The 20,943-nt window shown below is 43.6% G+C and overlaps 1 protein-coding gene across 1 annotated transcript in view; it reads left to right on the forward strand.

Moving 5' to 3' along the window:
* The first annotated feature begins 1,067 nt into the window (after positions 1-1,067).
* RSPO2 (R-spondin 2) overlaps positions 1,068-20,943 on the forward strand; it is a 154,918-nt gene continuing 135,042 nt past the window's right edge. The window contains exon 1 of the mRNA XM_025994853.2: positions 1,068-1,258. Coding sequence (XP_025850638.1) covers positions 1,165-1,258 — 94 coding nt within the window. The 5' untranslated portion in view covers positions 1,068-1,164. The remainder of the gene's footprint in view (positions 1,259-20,943) is intronic.

A 20,943-nucleotide genomic window follows, 5' to 3' on the forward strand; every position in this document is an offset into this window, starting at 1 on the left:
CCCCCGGCTCCGCCACTCTCGGGTTCGGCCGCGCACTCCAGGAAAGCCCGGAGGGGACTTGCTGGGCTTGGGCGCGCTGGAAGCCGTCAGCGCTCTTTAGGACCTCAGGGAAACCCGAGAGTTTCTGGCTTTAGGACCCAGGAACTCCGAGGCAGCCTGACACGGATGCCTTGGACCACAGCACCACCTACTTATAGAAGCATCCCGAGCCTCCGCCGGCTGCATCTCCGTCGGAAAGTGCGCTCGCCACATCCCTGCGGCCTCGCGGGACCGTTCTGCCTCGCACAGCGTGGGCAGGGAGGAATCCTCGCTGCGGGTGGCTGCGGAGTGGGAGCCGGGAGGCCGCACAGTTGCATAGGGACCTCGAGAGTGAGTGCGGTCGCGCCGGTCGCCCGAGGACCGCACTCACCGCGGGGACGCAGCATCCCCGAGGCTGCCGACGCGCCCGCCCGCCGCTCCTGCTGGGGCGCGCTGCCAACCCGCGGGGGCTGCGGGCGCTCCCGGGGCCGCGCGGCAAACTTTTCCCCAGCCCACGTGCTAGCGGGGCGACCTGCGGCCCCGGCCCGGGATGGAGCGCCGCGCCTAGGCTCGCCGCGCAGCCCGAGCCGTAAGTGCCACGGTAGGCGACCCGCGCCCGGCCACCGCGGCCGCCGCGCTCGGCTCCCCGCCGTGGGACCTTGGACCTCGGGGGGCTCCTTGAACGCTGCGCCCTTGATGCCTTTGGAGCGCGTTCCTGTCCCTGGACCGGCCGCGCAACGCGCCTGCTTTCCCCGGGTGGGAGCCTGTAGCTGCGCAGAGGTTGCTAATTCACTGATTGTAAAGCACCTTCCCCTCCTCGTCGCCGGCAGCTGTGCGCTCGGGGTTAGACCGCCCCGCGGCTCGTGCCCGCCGGTGGGGTCGCGCCCCCTCCCTCCCCTTCTTAAGTCGGGACGCGCGTAGAGGCGGCTGCCTCCCCGGGGCTCCCTCCACGCTGTTTCTCCTCCTCGTCTCCCAGGTTCAAGGGGTGAGCGATGCCGACCGCGCCGAACTGACCAGCGCGCCCCCCGGGCTAGTGGCCCCTCGCGCTCCGCGTCTTCCCCGGCTGCGCGGTGGGCGCCGGCTCCTCGGATGAGCTCTCCAGTTCCCCGACTTTGAGAGGCGCCTCTCCCCCGCCCGGCCGCCCAGATGCAGTTTCGCCTCTTCTCCTTTGCCCTCATCATCCTGAACTGTATGGATTACAGCCACTGCCAAGGCAACCGATGGAGACGCAGCAAGCGAGGTGAGTCCTCCTCCGCGCGAGGTGCGTGGGGCCGCGCCGGGGCTCCCGAGGCCCCGCGGGGCGCACGGTGCCCCCCTGCCCGCTGCCGCGCGCCGCCGCTCTGCACTCCTGGGGCCTGAGCTCGGCAGAACTCGGAGGGCGCTGCGAGCCGGGGCGAGACGTGCGGGGAGCCGGGTGAGCCCCGCGGGCGCCCCGGGCCGAGTGGTGCGGGCCGTACCCCGTTCGCTGCCGCGCTTCTACTCCTGAACCCCTCTCCCTCGCTCCCATTTCTTATCCGGCATCCGTTGTTTCTTGTTCTTCTTTGTCTTTCCAGTCCTCTTAACCGTCTTCCCTGTAGCGCATCTCTACCTTTCCCACTCACGTGCGCCCCGGATCGCTTTGAACACGGCCTAGCACTGTGGGTGTGGATGTGGGGGGGACTGGGGGAGAGCGAGTTGAGAGCTGGGGAGGGGTACCAAGTCAAGGTGGAGGACCTGCATTTATAGGGAAGGGGCAAAATTAATGTCTCTGGAACCTAAGACTGCGTGGGATGACTTACTGAACTTTTTTGCACTGATCAGCAACTTGTACGCAGGTTTTCCGGGGAGCGCTGGCGTGCAGAGTGATGTTTTGGGGACCGGCCTGACTTTGCTCTCTCCATACGCTTTCTGTTCCCAGCGAAATTCACTTCTGGCTTTTTAACCGCTCCCTCAATCTCCATCACTTGTGTGCGCTGCGGGGAAGGCAAGTGGAAGCCTCCAGAAATATTTCAGGGAACTAGCTTTCAGGCAGATTTACTGTGCGCCTATTTCTGAGTCCTGCTGTGGCTGCAGCTAATCCAGCTGCATTTTAGGGGAAGGGAGGCTCTTCTGGGGAATTTAAACCCAATTCCAACACACGCAGTCCGCGCATTGCCGCGCATGGAAGGTGCCCAGCAGCCCCTGGGAACTGTCTTCCTCTAGCAATTTGGACTTGTGCACGGTTAGAATTTGTCTTGAAGTTAACAGATTCTGACTTTTTTTTTTTCTTTCTTTCCTCTGGGATATAAAAGTTTCACTCGACCTATATATAATATGTTTAGAACTCGTTTTACGGAATCTCGGCCCGGCACCCAGATTTCGGGGAGAGCTCTTCTCCCCCTAACTTTTCATAGCTTTTTAGGACCTCGTTAAGCTGTTGTCACCTACCCGCGGGGCTGGAGATTGGCGGCCGAGCTCGGGATAACCGGTGGTGTGCCACTGCAGTAACCTCTGCTCTCCCACTGACGCCACAGATGTTTAAAAAGTCTACTCCTTTTCTTTTTTTTTTTTTTCTCACGTCTGACATTTGGAAAGTGCATAGTTTCAGAAATCGTTTCGCATAAAAATGCTAGGGAGAAATTTCTTCCCAGAGGCCGTGAAAGTTTAATATTGATAGGAGTCTTGAAAACGTCCTTCTCCATCTCCTCCTCCAGGCCTCCTCCCCACCTGCTCCTTTCTCCACTTGGTAATTTCTTTTGAGGTATTACACTCAGATCTGGCAATTTTTGGTTACACAGTGGTCAAAAGTGTTTGGAGAAGATTTATCTCCTCTTGACAGCACAAGGTGCTTCTTGGTTGGGGGAAAAAAACGGAGATGCTTAGAGTTTGTGCAAAGATAGAAATTCCTACGACGCTTTGCCAAGTGGTTGTTTATGAGAGGACCGAGCCATTTCGTGAGGTCTTCCTGCTCCCGCTGCCTGTCCCATCGTGGCCGGGCGTGGCGGAATCTACCCTAAGCGTTTGGGTAGAACTGGACACCGCGGTGCTGTTTGATGGAGGGCATCGCGGCGCCCCTGCGGCCAGAAGTGGTACTGCACGCTCTTCCCGGCAGGGCCGGCTCCCAGGTTGGCCCTGGGCCGCCTTAGGTATCTGACACAAAACCTATTCATTTCAAAGCTGCTTTGGCAAAATCTCCTAGCAATTACCCTCCATATCCTCAAGTGCTGACACCGAGAAACCCAGTTCTAAAGTGTGCAATAGTCACTTTTGCCAAACCAACCTTTCGGATTTCGATTTAATAAAATTCCACCACTTTCGGCTATGTGTAAATTGGTAAGGTTGTGTTTAAAAACCACCACCACCAAATTCTTATCAAAGTTTGCATTTTCCCCCTTTTCTTAACAGATGCCCCTTCCCAAATTCCAAGTTTCTGGCTAAAATAACTACGGTTTTTAAAAGTCACCACACTATCTGTGCCAACAAAGGATATACTGTGTTTTTAATTAAAAGTGGAACTACTTGAAGGCCTGGCGAGACAGCGTAGGGTGATAGTAGCTTTTCTGCTTTGCAAGGAAGCTTAAGGATTGCATTGTGCTAGTATTGAAATGAATAGAGATCTAACTCAGGTTGTGTGAATTGTCCCTCTTCACAAACTTAAGCTGGTTTTAATTGATCTCATGTCCACTGATTGATTCTACACCAATTGTTGCGCATACCAAACAATTGCCTTTCCCAAAGAAGATTGATTTAAATTAGTTCCTTGGTGAATGCTTGACCACTAGCCAAATCATGTCAGCAGTGACAGTTGACATGCTAGAGCCTATTGTGGTACCAACATTTCCCCTTTTCCTTTTGTCTTGGATAGTGGCAGTTAAATATTACTTTCTAGGGAGAAAAGTGATTAGTACCTTAAAAAAAATGTTGTGGCTTAGAAGATCAGTTATTTTCTTGGCTTTGTGCTACTGTGGAGGCAGCAGTGATACCAGGATTGGTTAGGCTGATGCCTGCAAGCTGATTTTTTTTTTTCCCTTCTATATTCCATCTGCAAATAATCAAACCTTCACTGTGGAGCATTCTCAGAACTCCTTTGGCTTTATGTTTAGTCTGCTCTATGATCTCAGATGCTCTATAATATCATTTTCTTAATGAAATAAAATTCTTGGCAGAGATTAGATAATTTAGTCAGTTAAAATCAATTGCATCCAGTTTGGAATAGAGAGCAAATATATCCTTTAACTGTATGTTGTATTTCAAAATATAACCAGAAGGTTGAGAGAACATCAACCTTCCCTACTTTTGGCCACACCTAGTATGGGGGAGATCATCATAAACAACTCTGTCTACACTCTTTCTCCCCCTTTATTAGAAAACAGAATCCTAAAATAAAAATATATTTGATAACCATTAATAGGGCCTATGCCTCATTAATTTTTACTTAGGCACAAACACTAAGGAAAATCCTGTAGAGAAAAGGCACATGCCAACTTTTTGAAAAACTGTTTGACAACTCACATTTTGTCTAAACAGTGACAGTTGGAACGCGGTGGCCCTCTCATCCACTCTCTCATTCAAAAGCATGGTCATTATTAGCTGTTAACCCTGGCTGCCTGTACCTGTCTTGGAACCACTTAGGATTTATTTGTATGGTAAACTAGGTAGACTTGTTTCATTTTTTTGGAATGGTTGTAAGACCCATTTCAGGCTGAAGGACTGAGAGGCAGAGACCAATCCTAACTTTATCATGTTTTGTGGGATTTCTTGAGTTTAGTATGAAGGGACTAACTTTTCTATCTCCTTCATTCTGTTTATATGCCCAATTACATTTTAACTGGGATCTATGAAAACATCTATGATAACACTGCTTAAAAAAATAGCAAGGCCCAGATATGTAATTGGTGTTTCTGGTGGCTGGATGGTAGGGGGCATAATATGACAAATCTTTCCTGCCTTGTCTTTTCCATAGCAAAGCCTCAGCTTCTCCTTCCATAACCTCTCATTTTCCCTAAGATTAGATTTGGCTTCTTCTGTGAAACTGAAGTGTTGATCACAAACAGTGTGGTATGTTTCTGGTAACTGAGGTTGGTGAAAAACCTAAATATTTTCTCTTTAATGCTATAGGGCTAAATAAAAATTTAATGGAGAGATTTGGAGATATGTGCCTTTACAAGTACTGTTAATGATAGCTCATTTCTCATTGGTCTTCTTTCGGAAATACAGATGACACATGGAATATATTTACCTACACTTAAATGAGAAAGCTTTAAAATACATCTTGTGTATTACCTTTTTTTAAGTTTGAGTATTTCAGAAAATCTCCTGTGATGTTTAACTTTGCATATAAATATTCTCTTCCGTTAATGGGCTGTTTTTGTTCTTCTAGTAGAACTCTGAGTTTTTCTGTCTAGTATTTTACCAGTGCACAGAGGTTGAAAAACTGCTGCGTCTCAACCAACCTCTTATTCTACTGAAATTTGGAAGTGATTCAGAATAGGTGATGTTCCCCCAGGCCTTCATTTAATTCTGGCTTTATCTGCTTATAAATCCAGCTTGGGTAGCATCCAATTTTGCAGAAATCACAAGTTGGAAATGACATTTCTAATTCCCTAATGCAAAACCACCTCTTGATTTATTAAGACTAACTGGCCAGTTTATGGATTACCCAGGATACTTTTTACTTCATTCCTTCCAACTGACTGTCTTTTAAGCTCTCCCCCCACCCCCCTGCCCCCGAGGAATAAGCAGTCTTACCCCTCCTAAGTGCAGGAAATAAATGACCGACAATCATTTGATATAACGCCTGATAACTACTTTGCTAAAAGGGGGTGATAAACCCTGGGATGAAAATAGTTTTAAATTTCCTTTTTTCTCCCCCAATTTTCCCCCATTTTTCTCATCTGCAGCAATCAAGGATTGATCGTAGGTATAGTGTTGCATGCCCATATTCCTACACTTTCATCATTTTAAATATGGAATTATATTTAATTCCATAATTATGGAATTTTATTTGGAATATGGAATTTATATGGAATAAATATGGAAGGTTCCAGTTAATGCTGAAGAGCACACATAATCATATAATTCGGCATACCTTCAGGAAGGGATATATATGTGTACAGGTGTATGTGTATTCGTGCGTGTGGAGAGAAAGGGGTTGGAGATAGTAGGACTAGGGGATTAGATCCTTGGAACTAAAAAGGATTTTCAGTCCTCTTTCCTATTCTCTTGTCTTAGCTTAGATGACAGGACCAGGAAGGGATGGGAGAGGGGGAATAATTAAGGAGAGTATGCTTTTATTCCTCCCAAGGGCTGCCCCCACCTGTTCTGTTCTTTTCTCTAGGACCTTTCCATGCCAGTCACCCTTTTTTTTTTTTTTTAAAGATTTTATTTGTGAGAGAGGGAGAAGCAGGCTCTTTGCAGGGAGCCTGATGTGGGACTCGATCCCAGGTCTCCAGGATCACGCCCTGGGCTGAAGGCAGCGCTAAACCGCTGAGCCACCCGGGCTGCTCTTTTAAAGGATGCTGCTCCCCGTGAATCCTAAAATTCTTAATTTTTTTTCTTCCTCCCATTGCTTTCCAATCTCTTCCCTTTTCCTTCACTTGTACCTTTACCTTCTATTGATTGATAATCCTGTTCCATTCACCCTTTAATCAGCTACAACTGGGCTTTTGCATCTGCCACTTTATTGAAAAGATTTTCCTAAGTGTTCTCCTTCTATTCACCTCATTGCGAGGCTACCAACCTTGCTGCAGTCCTCCCTGACTCCTTCCTCTGGAGATGTCCCTCCTTTGCAAAGAAAAGTCTCTTCCTTTGACTAGTGACCTCATACTTTTTCTGCCTCCCCTATTCTGCTCATTTCTCTTATTTGGTCCTCTCATTCAGAGTAGGTATAGACCAGTGTTTCTTTTCCTCTGTTCTTTCCTTTGGGGGCTTCTTCCTTGTATCTTCAACTGTTCCTTCCATGTAGAGTGCCTCAACACCAGCTCCAACTTTTAAAAGCTTTTTTTTGTTTTCTTTTCAGCTTCAGGTTCTATGACCTTCTGACTTCCCAGCTACTGCCCTATGGAGAGATAGGCCAAGCACCCTCATATACTGATACTCCGTTCCATGCACATGTGAACTTGAAACTGCTATTGTCTTCTCTGCTGTTTTTCTGTTCATGTGGTTTGTAGGAGTCCAGCTGGGAAGCCTCCCTGTCGTCTTTGTCCTCCTTATTGCCTCTTTCATTGGCTCGATACGTCTTAGCGCATCTACCTTGGAAATGTTTATCTCCACCTCATTCTTTCCATCCCAGAAGGTACTTCCTAGCTCAGACCCTCACGGACTCCTCCTCTCCCAGCATCTATTTCTTCTTCACTCGATCCTTTGAGGCTAACCTGTTGAATGCTTTTCTACCACGGATCTGATCATATGACTTCTGTTCATAAATCCCAACTCCCCCGGGGTCTCCATACTGACTGCAGACTAAGTGCCAGCCTCTTTGACGCTGCATTCAAGGCTTTCCCCACCACCTAGTGGCAGCTCATTTCCAATTTTCCACCACCCTGGAAGGGCTACACGCGTAAGCTTTACTGGATTACTTCACTTACAGGCACACCATGTGTTTTGAGTCTTTTAAGTTGTTGAGCCATCTGATGGTGTTCAGCTGAAGTCACTCCCTCTAGGAAGCCACCCCCACTCCCTGGAATTTTCTGCCTTTTTTTTTTTTTTCTGAAGCCAGAATCAATTATTCCCTCATAACTTTCTCAGCCTTCTGTGCAACTCTTAAAGCATGCTCTCATTTTCCCTTTTATTCTGGTTATTTTGCCAAATGCCCTATCCTTATCATATTTCAAACTCTGGGGCAGAGCTTCGGCAGATTCATCTTTATATCCTCAAAGCAGGCCTAACAGAGTGCTTCTCTACAAGTTGTGGCTAAACAAAAAGGCCTTGATGATGAGATTTTGTTTGCCCTTAAAATAATTTCGGTGACTTAAGTTTCAAAAAACAAAAGTTCTAAGTTCTTTATGCATAGTCGACATTTGTATGGATTATTAGATAGTAGGTATAATTTCATTATTTGCTATTCTTTAAAGTTTAAAGACCAAAAACATTGAGCTATAAAAGCCTCCCCCAGTCTAGCCTTCGTTCTGAGGTCTTTTCTGATAATCTTCAGAATTTCGTAGAGCACACTAGTGTTTGTTGGTGTATCTGTATACTAGTTTATTATTTGAATGATAGAGCACCCCCACCTGGCAGAGAGAGCTTGGGGCAGGGAAGGGGAAATTCTGGGGTGGGGTTAATCTATATCTTAAAAGCACTTCTAGAGAAAGGGTCAACTAGGGATTTTTTTATCCCCAAACACTTGGCCCATATGAATAATCATTTAGGGGGAAATAAAAGTTGTATTTCTCTTCCCAAAAGGCAATTATATTAATAACCCATATTGTGCAGGAAAAGCCTTCAATCTGCATTCTTGTGTTCCTGATGTTAGTGTCCCATAACTGTGCAGACATATTTGTGAGAAATGTGGGTGTGTGTGAGAGGAACAAGTCTGTAGGTATCAATAGATGACCTACCTAGTTTTTTCCCTTTTTTTGTATAGTGCCTTTTGGGAGGGCATTGACCTTTTCATTATTTGGAGAAGATGCAACCAGTTTGACAGCATTGGAAGGTGAAATTTTATATTAAGAACAAATGGTTAGGGGCGCCTAGGTCGCTCAGTCAGTTAAGTGTCTGCCTTTGGCTTGGGTCTTGATCCCAGGGGCCTGGGATAGAAGCCTATGTCAGACTCCCTACTCAGTGGGGAGTCTGCTTTTCCTTCCCCCTCTGTTGCTTCCGCACTTATGTTCCCCTCGCCATTGAATAGATAAATAAAAATCTTAAGCACGAAAAAACAAAAAACCAATAACTAAGTTAAATGAAAAATAGCTAGAACTAGTAGAATGCAATCCTCCTGAACTCCCTGGCTTCTCCTGTATGCATTATGTGTCCAACATAACTGTTCATTCAAAAAAATCCCCTTTTGAAACCGTTCCAAAGTTCTTTGAACCACGGACTTCTACTGAGCCTCAGAACTTCAACTCCTAATTGTGCTAATAAATTAACTGATAACTGAAGGCTGAATAGGTGGGGGTACCTGAAGTGTAGGACTGAAAGTGTGATCTGGTTATGAAAATTTTTTTGCATACTTGTATTGTTAAATTTTTTGATCATTGTTTTAAGAGGATTTTTGTATATGAATTTTAGGAACCTCTTATTTCTCGGATACCAGTAGCCAAAACAAATGTGTGTCTGTAGGTGTGTGGTTATGCAGATGTGTGTGTCACCCTGTGTGTAGAGGGGTGTGTGTGTGTGTGTATAATTTTATGTATACTCCTGTAGATGTTATACCATCATAACTAGAATAACCAAGATTAGAGAAAAGCTATTAGATATTCTTTTTCTGTTAAAATGTAGAGAAACTAATTATAAGTAGTTTGCTTTCTTACCTAGTTGCTTGGGGAAACCCTTAAAATTCATTTAAGATCTTTGAGTTCTCATCACTTGAAGGCTATCAAGGGCACTTAGAGTTTAGTTTACTTAGCACATTTCTTTTGAGCAGGGTTTCTTAATTTGGGGTCCAGAGAGGGAACCAAGGTTTTTGTGAGCCCCCTGAAACTAAAGCAAAACCTTTCTTTTTAGGGTATAGAGAGAGGATCTAAAGCTCTCACTGAAGTCTCAAAATGGCCATAGTTCATCTGTTTCCTTCAATAGGTTAAGGAGCATGGGTTAAAGTAATAGGAGGTAGACCTTCTTAACTAGCCTGATGCCAAATGGCTGCTCCAAATTGATAAACACATTTGTTTTTTAAAATCTTATTTTCCAGGTAGTAGGTTTCCAGCTATTTGCCATGTACATATTACACAGTATGAGGGAACATCAGAAGCACTATCTCAGGATTTATCTCTGTAAATAATTACTTGGCTAATGATCCATTACTCAAAGACAATGGATGTTTAATTCTCTCTACTCCTCTAAAAAGTTTGTAGAAGCACCAAATATACAGAATAAGGGGGTTTTGTTAAAACCCTCTTCTCATATGATCTAATTTTACCTCATTAATAAAACAGAATATAGGGTTTTTAGAAATTGCTGTTGCGATTTCTCAGCTGATGACATATGCTAGCATTGACAGGACTCCTATATATTGCACAACAGGCTCACAGATTGGTCAGAACCAGCCTGAACACTCTTCAGGTCAAGGGGGCTTCTGCTAGGTGTTTGCTGCTGGGTTAGCATATCTTATAATTTTTCTACTAGGATGGCCTTCATGTCTCCCTATTGCTGGATACAACTTGCCAATTTGGCAATTAGAACTCACAGACCGATAGAGGGCACACTTTACATTCTTTTCCTGCTGCTTTGTTCTCTGATGTTCTGTTGGATGTGCTTACTTTGCTTTGTCCCGTTGGTTCAGGTGAGAAAACGCCTGTGCTTTCTCTAGTAAGATTAATGTTGTAATCATCTTGATATCCACACAGAAAGGGAGAAAAAAGGAACAAATAAAGAGCTTTCGGCCTTACTGGGGGCATTTCTGATTTGGGTCCTTAATCCTTTTGACAAAACCTCACCAAAAGGCAAACTTAACCAACCTCGAAGTTTTAAGATCTGTGAGATAAAGATCCTGTCAACTTAGAGGTGGATTCCAGCTTCTAAGTCACTTTGGAAAACATTAGTTTTATAAAGGTTTTCCATAAAGTGCATACCTGAACCAGCTGGTAAAATTTGGAGTTGGCCAAAACAACTGCAAATTAATACTTGCCAATTAATTGTTTGCCACATTCTTTAATCTTTACGGAGAATGTCCATTTCTTTTAATCTCTCACATTTTTACCTGTTGAGAATAATGAAAGTGTCCTATATTTTGAAAATCCAGTTTTTTTAAGGTTCTTTCCTCCTCATGTAATGAAGTCTGATGGAGGATTTAAAAAGTCTCTGGCTCCTTATTGTTCACGTTACCTGCTGTGTTTTAATGCCGCTGCCTTAAGATAAAAGCTGGCTTTTAATGGTGAGGGATTTGCATCATTAGGACCTTGCATATTTAACACCCCCCCCCCCCCCACTAATTTTCAGTTGAGTTGAATCATGGTGGAATTAATATCCCTATGACCAGGTGTGAATCCTATACCCATCCTGCCTCCCCCCCATAGTCTTTTGGGGTAACTATGACCCTACCATAGTCTTTTGGGGTAACTATGGTATTTTGTTTTTCACTACCATCATTGATGCTTGAAGACTGCACTGAATGGAAAACCTCTTGGCAGCCAGTGGATTGAGAAGAATTGCCCTTGGGGCTCCAAGTTTACCATCACTAGTTAAAAATTAAGATAATCCTGGTCTTTGACTTGTCATGCTCTCTGGGTAGTTCTTAGAGGTAGAAGAATACTTTGTTAAAATTAATGCTAATTTTTGATGCTTGAGTCTTGATGTTTTAGAGGTTCTTTGTTTTTGGAAGTGTTCTGTGTGCTTAAGGATCAGGTTTATAGGGGAGTTTTGGGGAACTCTTGAGTGTTCTCTGCAAATCGAAGATAAAAGGAAGTGGCAGAGAGCAGCTGTAGATTGGGTGAACAGAATGAGCAAACAAGCTTAAAATTTTTTTTAAGGATCTAGAATCTGTTTAATGTTTTGCAAGAAGTTAAGGCCGTTCTATCCATAGCATTCCTTCTACCAGTGAAAGATCGGTTGTGTCACTGTCCTTCCATCAGGTTTGTATAATAGAGAAACTTTGTTGAAGTTAGGAAACTAAGTAATTTAAAAACCTAAATGTTGTTTGATAATGGACAGCTGTGGTTCCCAGGAGCATGATTAGTGGGTTGAGGTTGGTTTGTTGTGGAGTTAGGGAAGCCATTGACCACAACTTATGCTGGTCCATAAATCCTGCAGTGGCTAATGTGATTCTTGACTGAATGATTTTTTTTTTGTCCTGCCTTTAAATAATACTATTCTGTAAAGTGACCTAGGGCTTGGAAATTGTCCCTTGAAAACTGTCCAAAATTATGAATTTGGTGCAATGTAACTGTTCCCTTGGGCAGAAATAAAGTAGTCCTTTGCAATTGCTATTTGAAAGTGATTTTTGATTTGAAAGTGACTCAATACTAACTGTTGTAAAGGCTTTAGAAAGCTTCAAGTAGTCCTCTTTTTGTTGAGTTTTGAGAGTTTTTAAGGAGATGGGAGAGCCCTACAGAGGGGAAGACAGAGCAGGGACACGATCACTCCCTTTTCAAGACTTGTGGCCTGTCATGTGGAAAAAAGGATGTGATTTATCCTAACTTTTGGAATTAGGGACAAAATGGAGGCTCCTAGGAAGTTACCAGCTGTATTTAGGACACTATCCATTAATGGAGGAGACCCTTTATGGGTATTCAACCTCTGGAAATTGCCTTTTTCCCACAACAGGGTGTTTTAAAATTTTTATAACCAAGGGTATTAAAAGTGTTATAAAGCCAGTGACTATACTGAGTGTAGAGGGACCTCTAAAGACCATTCAAACTGTAAGAGCCACGATGAGCACATCTGTAATGCATCTGGCTTCTACTAGGTACTTAAATAGAAATTCTTGTTGACAACTATTGACTCAAGTTATAAGACTTTTATCTTTCTAAGCAGAATACTAAAAATTACTTCATTAGATTCTGTATCTCATGCCTCTGAGTCATAATTTTAAATGTTTGTAATAAACATTATAGAAACTGAAGTTTAATCTGAATTCCTAAAAAAAGGAAAGAAGGCCTATTTTTCAATTTTTACATGACCATGATGTCAATTTCTAGAATGCTTAATTAGAAGAGAGCCAGATTTCAATGCAACTGTAGCCAGCTTGGGTTATGCCATACAAATATTTTGCTTTCTTGAATAGGTTTACTAGAAGATACGTGTTTGACAAAAACTTTGTTAATAATAGGTTGTATTTAGGAAAGCAAAATAGGCTTTAAATCCTTTTGGGGAAGATAGGGAAATGCAGGTATATGATCAAATGTTACTGAATTATATTTGAAAGAGTGGTAAGTAATGGATTGACTACTTTGAGGGACACCTGGTAAAGGATTCTTTTCTTGTTTGGAACAATATATTCTTCCCCTTCCCTCCCTTGCCTCCCCACCCCTCCTCTTCTTCAGATTTTGAGAGTGGGAGAGACAAAGATAGTGATAGAGCATGAGCAGGGAGCCTGCGGTGGGGCTTGATCCTAGGACCATGGGATCATGACCTGAGCCAAAGGCAGCCACTTAACTGACTGAGCCACCCAGGCATTTGGAACAATATTTTCCTAATGATTAAGTTGAAGACAGCTGGTATTGCCAACCATATTTTGCATGACATGAAGTTGGACAGGACATTTAAATGTTAGTTGATGGGTTTAAAAAAAAGAATGCTGATGGCTGGGCATGACACAGTGAATTTATGAATGAAATTTTAACGGAAAACAAATGTAGAGTTTTTCTCTTAAGATCAAAGAAGCAACTATGGAGGACTAGGATATTGGAGACAAGGGGTTATCATTGATTTTTGACTTATCCTCAGGTTTTGATGTGGTACAGTTGCAAAAAATAATTGGCTACATTAAGAGGAATATTTACCTAGATTGAAGAATGAGGCAGAGGAGGGTCTCCATCCACACCAGTGTTCTCTCCTAGATGTCCTTTTTAGAAGTGCATCAGCAGCACATACTATAATACTGTATTGATTTCCTAGGGCTGCTGTAACTAAGAGTACCACAAACTAGGTGGCTTGAAAGACCAAAAATTAATTTCCTCACATTTCTGTGAGAAGCTAGGAGCCCAACATTAAGGGGTCAGCAGGTCCATGCACCATCTGAGACTGCAGAGGGTGGGGGGTGCCCTGAGGCTTCTGGAAGCCCCAGATGTTTTTTAACTGGTGGGTGCATAACTCCAATCTCTACTCCATTTTTGCATGGCTGTCTCCCTTCTGTGTTCGTCTCTGTTCCTTCTTACAAAAATGCCAGTTATATTGGATTGAGCCCACTCTAAAGACCTCATGTTAACTTGATTACAGTTGCAAAGGCACTATTTCTAAATAATTCTGCATTCTTAGGTATTGGCAATTAGGACTTCATCTCTTTTGGGGGAACACATTTTAATCCATAGCAAGTCCTAACCTGTGCCAGGCCTTTAGGTTCTTTATGTCCTGATTTTCACAACAACCTGTGGAATTAGTATTAATTATACCTTAATTAGTATTAATGGCAATAGAAGTAGAATGATTGTGTGCGGCTGTCCCGCCTCTAATAGACTATGTACTGCACATGCAGGATGATGTTAGCAGTATCCCTGGACTTGTGGACTTCTCCTTCCCTGGGGGAGAAGACACTTTAGACATGGTTTATAGGGTTTGGACTAGGAAACCTCAAATTCTTTCTCACTTCTGGAGTTCTATGAAACTTCATGAATTCAAAGAATCACCTGAGTGGTGTTTACTTCTTTTTCAAATAACTATGAATCAAAGTGGCTTATTGTTCAGCTGAAGTTGAAAAATCCATTTTACTGATTTCCTAGTAAAGTTAACTGAACTCCAAGGGCTGTAAGCACCCTTCATAGAACATTACTACAATCTTCATATTGTCCTACAGTACATTGCATTTGCTGTCAGAGGTGTTTTAAATTAGTTCCCTTTCACTTTTTGAGTGGCATCTAATATTGTTGTATTCATAGTCCCTTGCTATATATAAAGGGCTAGTAGCACATTATTTTAAATGTTCTCACATTTTACTTTTTTTTTTTTTTTAATTTTACTTATTTATTTGGGGGATGTGAGGAAGTGAGAGAGAGACAGACAGACTTGATCCTAGAGCCCGGGCATCATGACCTGAGCCAAAGGCAAACACTTAACCAACTGAGCCACTCAGGTGCCCTGTTCTCCTATTTTAAATGTGAAAATTTTCAAACATACACAAAGGCAGAGAAGGTACATAAAAACTGTCTATACACCTGTCATTCAAACACTGAGATTTGCCACACTTCATTTATTCTTTAGGGGTTTTTAAAACTTGTTTATAAAGCAAATCTCAATGATTATTTTTACCTTAAATATTTCTGAATGCATGTCTTACAAATATGGATATTTTCTTACTGAACCACAATGTCGTTAACATTGGTTAATTGGCTATTCCTTGGTAACCTGTCTTAATCAGTATGTAGTGAAACTTCAGCTGCCTCAGATGTCTTTGTATAGCTGGTATGTATGGATCAGCATTCACATAAAACCCACTCATTGTACTTGGTTGGTAGGTTCCTTGAGTTCCTTTGATTCTAGAGCTTCCTTCCCATGCCATTGACTTAATGGTGTTGGGGTGGGGGGAATCAGGTCTGTTTTCTGCAGAATAACATAACATTCTGGATTTTTCTACTTCCTTATATGGGGTTGGGGGGTGTCCTTTGACTTATTCCTTTATCTTTCACATTTTTGTAAACTAGAAGCTCACCTTGATTTAATTAGATTCAGATTCCACTCTTTCGGCTAGAACACTTCACAGGTGGCGCATGTGAATCATACTACACCCCATCAGGAAGCACCTGACATCCGTTGCGCCATTCTTGGTGATGCTAAGATGAATCTCTGGGTTCATGTGGTAACAGCCTGATCCCTCCACTTGAAGGTTCCCATTAACCTTTCACCTAATCGTTCCTTCCATTGTTTTTTTTAATCATCACTTTCATTAGGTGTTACTAATTAGTTTTTCCCCCTAATTTTATTATTCCTTTGACATTTATTAGCTAAATTTCTATTAAAAGAACTGTTCTTTTTCAACCATAGATACTTTGTTACTATGAAACACAGTTCTTACAGGAAAAGCAGGCAATAGGTCTAATTCTTCCCCTTTAATTGCAAATGTTCAGAGGAAGGAGTTGGTGCATGTTTGGCTCACCCCGGGGTTAGCTTCACTACGAGCAAGTAAAATGTCTTGTGTCAGGCCATTGCCTGTCAGATGGAGGAGGAGAAATCTTCCAATAGTGTCTGCCTACTGAAACATGAGTGGTCAAATGACCTCAAAACAATCCTCTTGGCTACTGCTAACAGGAATGAAATGCAAACCTTCTGAAAAGCTGAACTCTATTAGACATCTTCTGATAATGTTTTCTGTTAACAGCTTTCAGAGAAGCTCCTGAATGAACGTACGGTAGCTTCAGCCTCGTGTAATCTGAGGCTCATTGGGTAGAAAAACAGTACTTTGTGCTACTTAAACACTCTAGAAGGCTTAGAGAGGGAGGAAGGAAAATATTTGAGGAGATCAACTGGATGTTGTAGGATACTAGGACGTCACATGAGAAGGCTAAAAGTTGCCCCAAAGCTTGACCTGAATGGCAGCTAGCTACTTAGAACATGTGCTCCAAAGCCATCAGTGGCCTGTTGGCAGTTGTGCAGTCCTGACTTTGCAGGTGTATTGAGAAATGGGTCTAGAGCTTCTGTCTTCTGTGGGTTAAGTTGTAAAAAAAAAAAAAAAAAAGTTACTGTACTTCCTACTTAAGAGTTGCAGCTGGCTCTAATTACGGACTCTTTCCTATAGCCATTTAAACTTTGCTTGTTGCTACCAATCAAGTTAGTGTTAGTGTAGCTTTTATATTACTCAGTGATATCTACAATATGTACAGTTAACAGTCTAGTAAAGTTGAAAATTTAATTCACAAAGGCCTATGAAAGAGATGGTATTAAATAGTCTGCTAGAAATTTTGAACGTAAGCACCTTTAATACAAGGCTCACCAGAACAAACCTGTGGGGAGAACTAAACACTGTAGGTGTGTGCCTTTCTCACAGGTGAAGTCCCTTTGTGGTGCTGTGAGGAGCACAGAAAGTATTGAGTCAAAGAAATTAGTTATATTGCAAGCCAAGAAAACAACTAGAATGCACGAGCTTCTCTTACTAATAAAAGGTGGAGAATGATCTTATTTTTTTTCTTTAACTCCTTCAACTTGTATGTTTTTAAGAGAACAAATGAGCGGTATCCACTAATTAGGGCTAGTAGTTCGTGTCTTTCGGACCCCATTTTTCTTTTACTGGGTTTTGAAATTTATTTTGGTAACAAACCTCCCTCTTGTTGAGACATTCCGGTGTTTTGTCCTGGAAGCAAATGGTAAAGACTTGACACCTTCTTTGTATAAGTAGTTTACAAAACAACCAACCGTGGAGGATTTCTTTCTAATAGAGTATACCTGACATACAATATCCTACTAGTTTCCGGTGTAGGAAGAGATTAACTATTAACTATTTTTATATATCACAAAATGATCCCCACAATAAGTGCAGGATTTTTTAAAATTAATATATTATAACCATTACATTTATTGAGTGATTTGTGTGCCAACCATAGTTCTTCATGCTACATGTTATCTTACTATAACGTTGAAGGTAGGATTTATTTTGCTGGTCATTTTATGGAGGAAGAATCTGAGGCATAGAGGGTAAATATTTTGCATAAGTTTACACAGCTAGTAAGTGTTAGAGCTAAAATTTCAGTCTAGGCATTTGGATTCCACCATGCTCTTAACCATCAAGATGGAAAGGTAAGGCTTTTGATTTTACTGCTAATTGTTCTCCAGAATATTGCACTGATGCTAATTTGGTAGGTGGGTTGGGATGCTTATTGCCTTGAGCTTTTGGTTCTTCATATAAGAATCAAAAGTTTTAAATACATATGTGTTTATATATAATGTATATAAAATTATAATTTAAAACCTCATGTTGGAGGGACACCTGAGTGGCTCTTCATTTCAGCTCGGGTCATGATCTTAGGGTCATGGGATCGAGCCCTGCATCAGGCTCCATGATCGGTGGGAGTGTGCTTGAGATTCTCTCTCCCCTTTCCCTCTTTTCTTTCTTTCTGTAAAATCTTTCTCTAAAGAAGCCTCTCCTTGTTGGACTCCTCTTGAATCCAAAGAAGCCGCCTCTTTTCCCTGAGAAACTCACTATTTAAATAGGGATATTCTTTTCCTGGCTCCACAAAACATTAATATCCACTTAGTAGCTTAAACTTCTGTTTCTCATTTCTGAGCAATACCTTGCTTGCATTCTATATGCCCTTTTCCAGTATGTTTTTGAATCCCTTTTCCAAGTCTATTGCTGTTTTGTAGACCATTTGTTGCCTTCCTGAAACATGTTTGTAGGCTTCCAGTTGGTTTTTCCCGTGGGTGCTCAGAGGGATTACTTATTTAAAAAAAAAAAAAAGTCAAAGCCTTTGCTTCTGCTACTTAAATACTTCAGAGTTTTTCGCTGCAAGAACACCCAAACTCCTTGCTGAGACTAAGGTTCTGTGTGACCTGGTTTCTGCTTATCTCTGACTCTCCTTTTGGTATCTCAGTCCTATTGGGCTCTTTCTGTTTCTCAAATGCTCTGAAGAATATTCTTAGGACCTTTGCATTTGTTACTTATTCTGTCTAGAAAGATCTTCCCCCTCTTTTTCCTAACCAGCTCCTTTTCCAGTCATTGTACCTAAAGAAGCACATTGTGTTCTTGCTTCATTTTCTTCAGTTAAATTATTGGGGCCAAGATAGGAAGAGGCAAGAGGGGAGCCTATGGGGAGCCTTCTGTCAGGAAGGAGTCCTCCCCAGGATGGACTGGGGCAGTAGCTGGCCCAGGTTTCATGATCTATTAGAGGATCCACGTATACAGACTCAGGACACAGTGGAGGCCTAGAAAGCATAAAATCTGCCATCTTTATTCCTACTTAGATTCTCAGGTCAGTGTTAAGGTGTATGTGCTCTGGCTGGAATGGCTGTTGGCAGCTCTCTGCCCAGAATGAACCTGATGAGCAATTCCTCACGAGCTCTGCCACAAACTGTGTGTCAGATGAGGGGAGGCAGAGGAGAGGCCCCCAAGGACCGCCCCCCCATGGGGAGAATGAGACACACACCTCACAGGGAGAGTGAGAGAGACAGACCCACACAACCCCACTCCACCCTGCCATGGGGAGAGCAACACACAGATACTCCCCTTCCCGCCCCCCCCCCGCCCCCCCAGCTCACATGGGAAGAGTGAGATACACAGATCTACAGGGAGACCTGGAGAGAGACAGACACACAGAGAGGGATGCACACAGGGATCACACAGACTTAGGGAAGGAGACACGGACACGGGCGGGGTGGGGGGGAACACACACATGCATGGACAGAGAGACCGACATGGACACACAGAGACAGGGAGAGACACAAAACACACATATGCAGGGAGGGGGAGAGACACAGACACGCGCACACACAGAGGGAGATACACAGACATGGAGAGACAGAGCAAGCAAGCGAGGAGGACTCCTCTGTGTCGAGAGAGAGAGAGAGAGAGAGAGAGAGAGAGAGAGAGAGAGAAAGACACACAGAGAGAAGGACACACACACACACACAGAGAGAAGGACACACACACACACACACAGAGAAGGACACACACACACACACAGAGAAGGACACACACACACACACAGAGAGAAGGACACACACACAGAGAGAAGGACACACACACAGAGAGAAGGACACACACACAGAGAGAAGGACACACACACAGAGAGAAGGACACACACACACAGAGAAGGACACACACACACACAGAAGGACACACACACACACAGAGAAGGACACACACACACACAGAGGACACACACACACAGAGAAGGACACACACACACACAGAGAAGGACACACACACACACACACAGAGAAGGACACACACACACACACAGAGAAGGACACACACACACACACAGAGAAGGACACACACACACAGAGAGAGAAGGACACACACACACACACACACACAGAGAGAAGGACACACACACACACACAGAGAGAGAAGGACACACAGAGAGAGAAGGACACACAGAGAGAGAAGGACACACAGAGAGAGAAGGACACACAGAGAGAGAAGGACACACACACAGAGAGAAGGACACACACACAGAGAGAGAAGGACACACACACACACAGAGAGAGAAGGACACACACACACACAGAGAGAGAAGGACACACACACACACAGAGAGAGAAGGACACACACACACACAGAGAGAGAAGGACACACACACACACAGAGAGAGAAGGACACACACACACACAGAGAGAGAAGGACACACACACACACAGAGAGAGAAGGACACACACACACACAGAGAGAGAAGGACACACACACACACAGAGAGAGAAGGACACACACACACAGAGAGAGAAGGACACACACACACACAGAGAGAGAAGGACACACACACACACAGAGAGAGAAGGACACACACACACACAGAGAGAGAAGGACACACACACACACAGAGAGAGAAGGACACACACACACACACACAGAGAGAGAAGGACACACACACACACAGAGAGAGAAGGACACACACACACACACACACAGAGAGAAGGACACACACACACACAGAGAGAGAAGGACACACACACACACAGAGAGAGAAGGACACACACACACACAGAGAGAGAAGGACACACACACACACAGAGAGAGAAGGACACACACACACACACACAGAGAGAGAAGGACACACACACACACACACAGAGAGAGAAGGACACACACACACACACACAGAGAGAGAAGGACACACACACACACACACACAGAGAGAGAAGGACACACACACACACACACACAGAGAGAGAAGGACACACACACACACACACACAGAGAGAGAAGGACACACACACACACACACAGAGAGAGAAGGACACACACACACACACACACAGAGAGAGAAGGACACACACACACACACACACAGAGAGAGAAGGACACACACACACACACACACAGAGAGAGAAGGACACACACACACACACACAGAGAGAGAAGGACACACACACACACACACAGAGAGAGAAGGACACACACACACACACACACAGAGAGAGAAGGACACACACACACACACAGAGAGAGAAGGACACACACACACAGAGAGAGAAGGACACACACACACACACACAGAGAGAGAAGGACACACA

This window comes from Vulpes vulpes, chromosome 13 (assembly GCF_048418805.1).
Source record: "Vulpes vulpes isolate BD-2025 chromosome 13, VulVul3, whole genome shotgun sequence".
Lineage (NCBI taxonomy): Eukaryota > Metazoa > Chordata > Mammalia > Carnivora > Canidae > Vulpes > Vulpes vulpes.